This window comes from Staurois parvus, unplaced genomic scaffold (genome assembly GCF_062004578.1).
Source record: "Staurois parvus isolate SC_StPar_1 unplaced genomic scaffold, SC_StPar_1.0 ptg000365l, whole genome shotgun sequence".
Taxonomy (NCBI): domain Eukaryota; kingdom Metazoa; phylum Chordata; class Amphibia; order Anura; family Ranidae; genus Staurois; species Staurois parvus.
The window spans coordinates 2,255,810-2,268,083 of record NW_028318161.1 but is presented as its reverse complement, the minus strand read 5'-3'; the positions used below and the strand labels follow the sequence as shown (position 1 = coordinate 2,268,083).

The following is a 12,274-nucleotide window of genomic DNA, read 5'->3' as shown; positions in this document are numbered from 1 at the left end:
GTTACATTGACCACCATATTACTTTGTGCCCTTTGTTCGCTAGCTGGAAAAGTCTCCTGTGGTCCCTCTCCCCCATCACCTAGTTTAAATGTTCCTCTAGCTTATTGGCCATTCTCTCCCCCAACAGAGCTGCAGTCTGTCCCACTATAGAGCCGGTAACTGACTGAAAAGTAAGCCCAGTTCTCCAGAAACCCAAAACCCTCCTTCTTGCACCAGCTCCTCAGCCACTTGTTGAGTTCCCTAAGTTCCTTTTGCTTCTCAGGTGTGGCTTGAGATACAGGCAGTATTTCTGAGAATACCACCCTGGAGATCCTTTTCTTCAATATAGCTCCTAAGTCCCTGATGTCATTTTTTAGGATGCTCCATCTTCCTCTAACTAATGGTACCAATATGCACCATGACAGCTGAGCCCTCCCCAGCCCCACCCAACAATCTGTCCCATCCGAACCAGAGCACCTGGTAAACAACATACCATTCTGTGATCACGGTCTTTGTGACAGATTGCCCTGTCTGTCCTTCTAATAATTGGATCCCCTACCACCAGTATCTGCCTAACCTTGCCTGTACCCCTGCCCCCATCCTCACCAGAGCAGTCATTCCCTTGGCAGCTAAGGGAGGAAGTTTGCTAGAGCACACCACCCCTGAACTGATATCCCCAACAACATGCAATGTGGTATATTTATTGGGTATCAACTCAGGACTAGTCTCTCTAAGGCTCTTCTTCTCCTTTTAACTGTAACCCAGCTACTTATCTCTGGCTGTTCTACCTCCATATCCCCACCCTCTATACTGACCCCATCAAGCACTGTAACACAATAAGAAAGTGCAGAAGTTGTTTGTACTACTGCACTCAACAATATAATGAATCAATCCTTTGCATCAACTTATAAATAATGTTACTCTGATTAGTTTGTGTGCATACAGTATATATGGGTTGGTTTGCATTCCCAGTCCAGTTGGGCTTATCATATGCTAATACAGTGTGAATAAATGCACATTTTCAATATTTCCCAAATCTGATTGACCAATGGGGATGCTGGAAAAACTCCCCACTGAGCTGAGAGTGAATGTTTTTATACCTTTCCTGCTCAAAACCAGCATACAGCAGAAGTGCAGTTATTGTTCACCTGTTTAACTATCTCTGCTGTAGTGAAAATAAGTGAAGTTCAACTTATCAATAGGATGGCAGGTATAAAAATCTTTTAATTACCTTCTTCCTCCTCCTCAGAATCACTATAACTTTTATCTTCTATGAATCCTGAGCTGGCTGAACTGCCCGTACTGGCCACACTTTCCAACCTTCTCTTGATTAACTCAGAGAGGTCACCACTAGAGTCATCGGCTGTTTTTTCCATTTCCTGGGACTGAACACAAAACAAGGAAAAAAAATCTAAGTGAATATGCTCATCACATACAAAGTATAACAACTCTACATATTTTACTTAGTTATGTGTATTGTACCCTTCAGATTTGGAAAGAGTGCTGTAGCTGCTCTTTAACTGATCATTTGTTTTTGCTCTGGAATTCATTCCATAACAAGAAACACATTCTTTTCCATCAGCAAAAGTCTCTCCAAAATCATAATACTCAGCTTCTATACAATAAACACAACAAGAGAATGAATATGGTTTTTACTTTGACCAAGAAAGACACACTATTCTACTCCACTAGCAGGCTACAGCACAGTGGCTAAATGGTTAGCACTTCTGCCTGGCAGTACTCGGGTCGTTGGTTTGAATCCGAGCCAGGGTACCACCTGCCTGGAGTTTGCATGTTCTCCCTGTGCCTGTGTGGGTTTCCTGTACTCTGGTTTCCTCCCACACTCTAAATTGGCCCTATTATGTGTATGTATGAATGTGAGTTAGGGACCTTAGGTTGTACGCTCCTTGAGGGTAGGGACTGATGTGAATGTACAATATATATGTAAAGCGCTGCATAAATGGACGTCGCTATATAAGTACCTGAAAAAAATAAATAAACAAAAATGTAATGAGCTCTATAGTTTCTGAAGTGATTGATTTAAAGTGAGTTTAAAGGCTCAGTTTTAATTTTTTTAAATAACAAATAGACCTGCTCTGCACAATGGTTTTTCACTGAGCAGCCCCAATACTCTTCTGAGATCCCCCCCTGGCATTCCTGGCCCCTCCCCCCCTGTTGAGTGCCCCCCATAGCAAGCCGGCTCTCTGTGTCCATAAAATGCACAGAGCTCGTTTTGGCCCTGCTCCCTCATTGGCTGTGATTGAAAGCAGCAGGAGCCAATGGGTTCTGCTGTTGTGTCTGAGCCAAAGAGAGAGAGAGCTGAGAAAGTCTCTGCTCTTGTGCACATCGCTGGATCGAGATCGGGCTCAGGTAAGTATTCTGGGGTCTGGGTTAGGGGAGATGCTTGCAGAAGGTTTTTTACCTTAATGCAGAGATTGCATCAAGGTAAAAAAACCTTCTGCCTCTATAATAATTTTAAGGTACCTACAAGCATTAGAAAATATTTACCCGTACTAGGTTGAAACATAATTTGTCTAGCAAAAGTTATCAATAACACTGACATGTACCAAGTGCCTAAACACTCAATGCAGAATTAAAACATATTGGTGGAAGTCTACACAACACTATAGCTAAAGTTGAAATTGGGAAACCAATATTTATGCTCTTCAGGCATAATTAAAAATGAACAAAAAAAGAGAATGCACGAAACGAGAAATCTGGTGTTTTGACAGATGAGTAACATACAAACCTTCCTGGTACAATGACCTGCTAACAGAGGACCATAAAATGGGACAGCCAAACTTTTCAAATTACACTGTGTGCACAATTATTAGGCAAGTTGTATTTCTGAGGATTAATTTCAGTATTGAACAACTACAGTGCTCTCGGTCAATCCAAAATGTTAATAAACCTCAAACCTGAATATTTATATTTATATATATATATATATATATATATATATATATATAAAAGCACAAGTGAGGTTTTGGCTTTCTTAGGAGAATATCTATTTGTGCACAATTATTGGGCAACTATTAGTGAGCAAAATTATTATGCAACTAAATGAAAAACAAAAAGTTTCCCATCTCACTTGTTTATTTTCATCTGTTAAAGTAAGAATAATAAACAAACAATTCAAAGTATACAAATAAACATTTCTGACATTTAACAAAAAAAATGAGTGACCAATATAGCCACCCTTCTTTTCAATAACAGTCATAAGTCTTCCATTCATGGAGTTTGTCAGTTTCTTGATCTGTTGGCAATCAACTTTTTGTGCAGCAGCAACCACAGTCTCCCAGACACTGTTGAGAGAGGTGTACTGTTTTTCTTCACCATAAATCTCCCATTTAGGAAGGGCCCTCAATAAGGTTTAGGTCAAGTGAGGAAGGGGGCTATGTCATTATTCTTTCATCTTTAAGGCCATTACTGGCTAGCCATAATTTTTATTAAAATTGTGTGCAAATAAACACTGACAATTAGATGTGGGCATGCCGGAAATTTTTGTTTAATTTCAAATGCGTTCGTTCATTGAAGAATTTTATGTTGTTGTATTCGTTATGTTGAACAGATTAGTTTTCGGGATTCATTTCGTTATATTTGGCATTTGTTTCGTAAATTGGTCCAGGTGGAATTGACAAATTTAGCAGGTTTTTTCATAAGATTGCTTTATATTTCGATTGGATTCAATATTCATATATATCAAAACTATTCGGAAGGATTGAATATTTTTGGACAAAACAGAATAAATAATGCAAACTTCGGCGGACGCAAATTTTTCAAACCTAAGAATTGCATTAGATTGTGGAACTGAACTGACTGACTGTGACAATTACAAATTCAATTGAAATCACAAATTTACTTGAGTCTTAATTATTGAACAAATTCAAAAATTTAATTAATTTCTCTATGGGCCTGAACTATTATCGGATCATGTGACAATTATCTGAATGAAAGAAATGAAACTAATGCATTTTATCATTTTTTATTATTTTTTTCAGATTATTTTACATTCATTACTATGTCCATTTGGAGATTCATGTACATCCAAATACATCGCTGAAAATCAAATTTTTGGTAAAAAAAAAGATTACTTATGAAACAAAATGCATATGCTTACTGAAGATGAATTGGCTTACAATCCTCTTGATGTTCTGTAATAACCATGCCTAGCAAGTAGCGGTGACTAGATGACTCAACTCCCAGCCTTGTGGTATGGGCAACGCTGTGCATTAGTGTCCCCAATAGGAAAGATGGCTGTTTAAGAATTCTGGCGTCTGCCAGGGACCCAGAGATGACGTGGTTTGGTGAAGAGATGGAGCTAAGCAACCGGAATTGGCATCACAGGAGCTGGGCGAAGGATGCCATTTTGGACTCCACTAAGATGGAAGCAAAACAGAAACATGCAAGAGGGAGGCAGTGATGTGCCGTTGCTATGAGAACACGTTTCAGAGCATGGAGCTAGGTCCCTTCCTCAGGTCCTCAGTGTGTTAGCTATGGCTGAAATTGTGCAGTGCAGACCATTCTTTTTCTGGCTGTTCGGTTACAGGTTCAATTATCATAGAGCGATGGGTTTTGTATTTCTATTGCACTTGCCTCCAACTTTAACTGGCACTACATAATTTACATGCTTTCATGCATGAGTGTCTGAGATCTTTATTGTTGAAACACAGAAAATCAATAAAAGAATTCATCCTCATTGCTACAAAAATTTTTAAATATTTAAGTGGAACTTAACTGTACCTGTGCACCACCAAGTGAAAATGCTATTTAATTCATCTTTAACATTCAAAGCAAACTCACTATCCATTCATGTCTCCATGCTTTGTTTTGTTGAGAAACACCCTCCTAGCATTTCTAGCCATGGCCATCGTGAGTAAGGGCAGATGATTCATGTAGTATTTACTTCCTGGAATCTATTTGCCCTTACGATTAAGCATGCAGACAGGAGGGTGTGCTTAACTGAAAATAACCCTCCTCCAGATGATAGAAAATAAAATTCCCATGAAGACTCCTGGGATGTATGACATCATTTTTGGTCTAAGCCAGAAACCAGGAAGCAAGTGAAGAAATGTAAAAGAAATAGTTAAAACAAGTAAATATAATATACTGTACATTCCTATCTATTTACTAATGCCAGCAGTATAAGGATTCAAAATATTTAATGTTGATTGAGAGAGTTTAAATCTGCTTTAATGGTCAATCAAGGAACTCTGCAGCCATACACAATTTAGTAAAGCTGTAGTTTCAAGCAAGATGGAGGATTTGGGAATGCTGTCATTAATCTGGTTAAAAGTTCAAGCTTTCATTTCCAAGAAAATCCATGGCTGGTAAGTTGTGGAGTCCAAGCCAACACCATTATGTAATGCCATTGCGTATTGAGGTCAGATACACAACACACTGTGGAGGTGAAAAGAGAAGGGGGTCTTCTGCATTCCGGGCTGTCACAAATCACAGCTTGAAAGTCAAGTTATTATCAGTTTCTAGAATGCAATACCTGTAATGCCAATATACGGTATATACTACATTGATTTCATTTCACAACCTTAATTATCTGGTTTGCTGTCATATGGAAATGGTCAGTAAGTCCCAGCAGGAATTGGGAGGGAAAGAAAGGTTTTCTATTAAAACATTGGCTATATTCCTGGATAAATGTCACTGGATGCCATTGATTTGAGAAAACAAAACTAGCATGATATCATAGAGAAACATGAGGTAATATCCTCATTCAGAAAGAAAAGCATTACACTGTTCATGATAGATGGGTGCAGAAAAGTCAGGTTTAATCGCATGAGTTACAGTAATCACATTTTAGCATTGTTGCCCTAGCTTTGGATAAATAGGTCTAGGAGGTCAGAAGGTGACTGAAAAGAATGTATTATTAGCTAATGTCTGAGCACATTTCCACATTACATAGAGGAAGCCTTTAGATTCTGAGATCTTTCATCATAGACATATCTTTGACATCGTACCTACTGTTGTACCAACTGGGGTTGAAAGAATAAACAATATATTAGGTTAAACCTAAAGTCAAAAATTAAGGAAATCAACTTCCATGGTGTCATATTTTCATTTCTAAAAAATATTAAAGCTTTTACTGTAAAATAAAATTCTTCATCCCTCCTGTGTTCAGCCACATGACCAACACTGAAGCATTGGCCATTTGGCCGCTACAAATGCACAGGGTGTGTGGGGACTGACACTGAGATATTGGCCTTTTATATTACTAATAGCTCCCCTAGATCAGGGGTGTCAAACTGGCGGCCCTCCAGGTGTTGTGAAACTACAAGTCCCATCATGCCTCTGCCTTTGGGAGTCATGCTTGTAACTGTCAATCTTACATTGGCTTATGGGACTTGTAGTTTGGCAACAGCTGGAGGGCCGCCAGTTTGACACCTGTGCCCTAGATCCTCTAATGGAGGCCTTGCACCTTATGTTACAGTATTGGAGACACTCTAGTATTTCCTTTAGCTGCTCCAGTAGCAGGTACAGTACATAAAAGGTTATGTAGGAAGGTGAGTAGAGGGGATGCATTTAACCCTTTTGCTTCTAAGCCCTGCGCTCCATTTTTAAACTCAGGTGACCAGATCATTGTTTGCAATTTTTCACTTAGAGCTTCCAGAGTTTGTTAAAGACCCCCCCCCACAAAAAAAACCATGCATTTTCTGAATGCAAAGGAAGAGTAGGATAAAAAGATGCTGATGATTCTTACTACATCTAAAAGACAAAACTGTACTGAGTTAATAACGAACATTTGTAGATTTTAAATTGTGCCTTTTTTTTGAATCGGTGAAATTGAACCTATTCAAAACTAAAATGGCAACCTATGCTAAACATCTGGAGGTTGGCCTCACACGTATGCATTGAGAAAATGGAAAATGCCCTATCCATAGTGCTGTGTGTGCTCTGTGTTAGTGTGCGTTGCAATAAAACGAGGCAGGCATACAATTTTTTGTCATTCAATATTGTGCGGTTATAATGTGTGGCAATGCATTACAACACGCTTTCAAGCATGGAGTTAAATGACTGCCACTTTAGAAAAGTAAAAAAAAACAAAATAGGCACTGGTGTAACACTGCAGCACATCTGCACAATGCACACCAACATGTGCACCATAACACATGCCCAAAGATATAAATGGGCCAGCAGCCACTAACGGGTGGTGAGGACGAAACAAACACAGGTAGGGAAAGATGCTGGGTGATTGGAGGACACAAGGAAGGGGGAGGCGATCTCTGAGGACAAGGGGTGGAGGGATTGGATCAGGTGGAGGCGAGAGGGAAGAGAACCCACACTGCAGCTGAAACTGCTGCAGTAACAGCCCAGCAAGCAGTAGCAGCAGAGCCCTGCTAGCTGGGGAGGCTTTCATTTTCTGAATGACTAGCTGAAATTATTTTACTCAACTGGCATAAGGGTTGCTGAGCTGGCCAGCTGCACGAAGTTCTGTGCCACTGTTTCTCTTACATCGGTGGCAGTGATAGGGTAAAATACTCCATTTTCTGTGCTTTAGAAATAACCACAGCTGTGGCTGTATGATTGTTCAAAGTTCTGATTGATACAGACTGTTTATTAATAGAAATAGATTTATTTTTTAGAATACTCCTTCACCCAAGTTTGAGGGTCTATGCACACTGACTTAGTCTAGGTTCACACCTAAGCGTTTTCCGCAGCATTTAGCAGAATTGCAGTACAGTCCATTTAACATGATTTCCTATGGGACACGTCCACATCTCCGCTTTTTCACCAAGGGCGTTTTTTCGAAAAGGGTCAGGGACTTTTTTAAATGCAAGATGGAGATGCGTTTTTGATGCGTTTTGTGTTTTAATCTGCTTAGCATAAAGAAAAAAAATGCATTAAAAAGACGTAAAAAATGCATATACAAAAATGCACCGCAAAAAGCACTGAAAAAGCAGATCAAACGCAAGCTGCATAGATGTGAACCTAGCCTTAAAAAATATGCCAGTGCATATGCTAATTAAACAAATGCTAATTTTAAGCGTTTTTTTGTACTAGAGTTTAGAAGCGTTTAGTGTTTTTTTTTTGTCTACCAGAAAACCGCTATCAAAAACGCAAAATAGAAGGGGCTTTTTTCTGCCTCTAAACACTAAGCCTAAAATATGCTTATAATTTACCTCCACTGGTTCAGCCGCTCCCCTAATAACATGCTAATCAAATTCTTAAATAAAATCTGTTTTCATTTCATACCTTATTTTAGTTACCCAGTGGCATCATGACTGAGGCTGGGTTTACATTATGCAGTGCGGTTCCTGTGCAAATCACATGCGATTTGTGTGCGGTGCATCCGCACTAAAAAGGTGCAGGACCCTTTTTTTGGTCCGCACTAGAATCGGATCACATAGGTATTCACACCTATGCGATCCGATTCTGCACATCGCACCGCATTTTGTGGACCGCTTTCGGGGTGTTGTTAATGTAACATACACACCCACAACGGTTCATATGAACGAGGTGCGATTCTGATGCGGTGCGGAATTTGCACAGAAAACGCAGCAAATTTTGCACAGTATCAGTGTGAATGCATCCACGTAGATCATATCCAGCAGAGTGCTGTGTATAGTTTTCTGAAAACATCACAGTACCATGCCTCAGCATCCCTTTCAAGAGCTCTCAACCCTGATGCAAGAAGCAGATATATGCAAGTATAAAAATACTTTTCTAGGTGGATATCAGTCTGGAGGTGTGGATGTTCCTAGACAGACTCCATTTGCATGCAGACTGCCCTAAATAATGCCTACATAGGATACGGAACCTCTATGATTGAAAGAACTGAAATCCAACAAATGTACGGAGCAGGCCAGGGGCAGGCAGGCTTGGGAGGAAAGGGTTAGATTATACTGGACACTCAGAAACTTAGACAGACTCTATGGGGTTGATTTAATAAAGGTAAATATACTGTGCACTGAAAGTGCAGTTGTTTTAGATCTGAGGGGAAGCTCTGAAATGAGGCAAAGCTCTGCTGATTTCTTTCATCCAATCATGTGCAAGCAAAAATGTTTTTTTCTATTTTCTGTGCATTTTCCCCTCAGATCACTTTTCTGTGCACTTGCCGTACACAGCCTATTTGCCTTTAGTAAATCAACCCCTATATGACTTGCTGCAATCTTCAAATTCATATTGTGAAAAGCTCACAGAGTGCAGTGAAACAAAAGGTGAAATTTCAGTACAAGCGGGGAGTCTGTACAGCTGTGCGAGGCTGAAGCTAGAGTTCAGCTTTCATCCATAGGGCTCCTTCACACTGCCCCTCTGCAGTCTCCCTGCAGCACAGTGTACTTTTTTGTGTAGGTTACTACGCTTTCCAATAGACTTCTATTAGATCGGGTGTTTTTGGTGCATTTTCTGAATGCACACCAAAAATCCTGCATGCTGCATTTGTCCTGCACTTTCAGAAAATGAACCAAAAACTTTCAATCTAAAAAAAGTCTATGGGAAAGTGTGGGTAACCTGCATGAAAACTGTGGGTACACAGCGCCGCAGAGAAACCGCAGCAGGGCAATGTGATATGGGCCTTAAGATTACTAAACACATTGTGATCATCTTCCACAATCAAATTATTTCTGGGTTTCCAGTGGAGCTGACCCCTCTCTGGTGTAGCCATGGTGGAGCGGGTATGCCATCCCTGATCCCCCTATTTTTTTCTTATTGCTCCGTACTAGTCCCCCTTTTCTTTCCTCCCTTTTATTCTTCCCCCTTCTTTCCCCTTCTCTTACTCCTCAACATGCCCTCTGTTAGTCGACCATTTCCTCCTATCTTTATAATATTGTTGAATATATTCTGAAATGTGTTCCCACACTATACAACCCTTGCCTCCTAGGCCTTGGCGCCCGGGGCTATGCCTTTGTTATTGTTGTGGTTACTCTACATGTTGGAATGATATACATTTTTCTCGTCTTTCGCCAATCTGACTCAATGTATCATATGTGTGTCATACCTATATCTGTAATTATTGCTATGCCCGGATTGGTTCCCGACGCTTACTTTTATGCACTTTCCCTTACTGTATCTGTATTCCTTGTTATCATTTGTCTTGTTGAAACCTCAATAAATTCAGATTGAACAAAAAAAAATGTATTTAAAAATGTACAATCCAGGCCTTTACATTTGATAAAACCTGAAATGCAACTTTTCCAATTTATGCATGCTTTAACCTTCAATAACAACTATTAAACAGAAAAACAGAGACAGCCTGAATGTTTAACAAACTACATCATTCTTTTCCATGGATTGGTGCCAGCTTATGATGTAAATTTATAAAATATCTGATATCTTACATTAAAACATTGCTGCACTATATTTTAATTAACATTTACTGGGATCTAGCAAAGCATTCTGTATAATGCAACAACATGGCTGACAACATTGCAACACTAACACCAAAGTTTCATATTGTAGAGTTGTACCTTGTATGCTATGAAGTCTCCTCTTTTGCTTCTTAAATAATTTGACAGGTTTCCATACTTGCAATATTCCACAACCATCATAAGAGGCCCTATAGAAGAGACACTAATCAGCAATTGCAGGAAAAGAAAATATAACATTAAATGTCACTAGGGCTTTTTTTCAGCGGAAACAAGGGGGAACACAGTTCCGGCACCTCCAGGACTGGATGTTTGTACTTGCAAGGGGTGCTGGGGTGTGCTGGAGGATCTATTGATGATGGCTGCTGGGGCATGTATTGTCGCTGAGGGGGGGGGTCTGTTGTTGCTGGTGGGTAATCTATTGTTGCTGGGGGGGTCTTATATTGCTGTGGGTTCAATTGTTGCTGGGATGGATCTACTGTTGAAGGAGACATGTATTGGTGATGGTTGCTGGAAGTTCTGTTGTTGCTGCTGGGGGTCTACTGTTGCTGGGATGGATCTATTGTTTCTGGGGCGGTATCTTGTTTCGGGGGTCCATTGTTGCTTGGGGGGTCTATTGTTGTATAGTGGATCTATTGTTGCTGCAGGGGTCTATTATTGTGGTGAATCTATTGTTGCTGCAGGGGTCTATTATTGTGGTGAATCTATTGTTGCTGAGGAGTCTATTGTTCCTGGCTGGAGGGGATCTATTTTACTACTTTCCTTGTTATCAGTAACAAATTCCATACAAATTACTTAGCACCACAAAATGATACTTGGTTCTGTATTCTCTAAAAAGGGTGGTGCTTGGAGGTGGGTAGGGGGCAGAAACAAAATGTGATTCAGAATGGGGGAGGTCCTTTATCTATTCTCCGTGAAAAAAAGCCCTGAATGTCACACATTACCAGGCATAAATGAAGGGCCATTTTAATAAAAGGTAGTCCACCAACAGGATCGTTTGTAAAATAATTGTTCTGAAATAACACATATTTAATCTAATGTTCTAAAAGGGTCTCTCAATGGGGTTTATTATTTCACTACCCAAACCTGTTGGGATTTAAACTCATCATATTCATGTGTTAATCTAAAAAATTGGAAAAGGGTATAGATCCCATATGATTACTACTGATCAAATATCATTCATATTCTAACACACAGTTGATTTCTAAATGAACAATTCTTTGTGTTATAAAAATCTAAAAAAAAAAATGAGTTTTTACAAATAAAAAAAAATATTTTAGCTGATGTCTTCAGAAAAAATACTTCTGGTGTAAAATGCACACTCATGCATATACTGTAGATCTATTCAGTTAATCACAAGCCCACTCCTATTTATGTCTTAGTCCCCGGTCACATCAAAGCTGATTTTGAAATTGTGTGACTTACAATGAAGTTGCACGACACAGATGTCTATGCAAATTGCAACAAAAGTAGTGTATGCACTACTTTATAAATCAGTGCGGCTCCAACCAAGTCGGAACTGCACCAATATGACCACTCTAATAGTGGACAATTGGGTGCGACTTGGCATACGATTTGCAAGTTGCATGGCATGCAAATCTCACCTGATGTGATCGGGGTGTAAAAGCCCAAAACATTCACACTCTTGGTCCTCAAATCCTATGTTAGCATATAAGTGCAGCAAAAAAAAAAAAAAAAAAAACAATTTGTCCCTTGTGCTGCTTCTACCTCTCCCAGTCTGAGCTCTGTTGGGGAGGGACTGTAAGAGGTAGATACAAAGTTAAATTTAGCTATTTACACTGCCTGCATAAATAAATACATTTCATGGTGTACTAGTGAATATGGAGCTGCACTAATGTGCTTCTTTTATATCTGCCTGGATTTCAGCTTTAATTGAATCTCTATGCTACTGAGAGGTGAGATGTAACCACTTGTTGGCAGCCACCTAATTCACAGCATATAGAAATAATTATGTTGCT

The 12,274-nt window shown here is 39.6% G+C and overlaps 1 protein-coding gene across 1 annotated transcript in view; it reads right to left on the bottom strand.

Annotated features, from left to right (window-relative positions):
- LOC149456268 (vascular endothelial growth factor receptor kdr-like) overlaps positions 1-12,274 on the bottom strand; it is a 279,835-nt gene that overhangs the window by 58,563 nt on the left and 208,998 nt on the right. Inside the window, exons 20-21 of the mRNA XM_089685194.1 lie at positions 10,398-10,486; positions 1,211-1,364 (exon numbers count right to left, since the gene is read on the bottom strand). Coding sequence (XP_089541320.1) covers positions 1,211-1,364; positions 10,398-10,486 — 243 coding nt within the window. The remainder of the gene's footprint in view (positions 1-1,210; positions 1,365-10,397; positions 10,487-12,274) is intronic.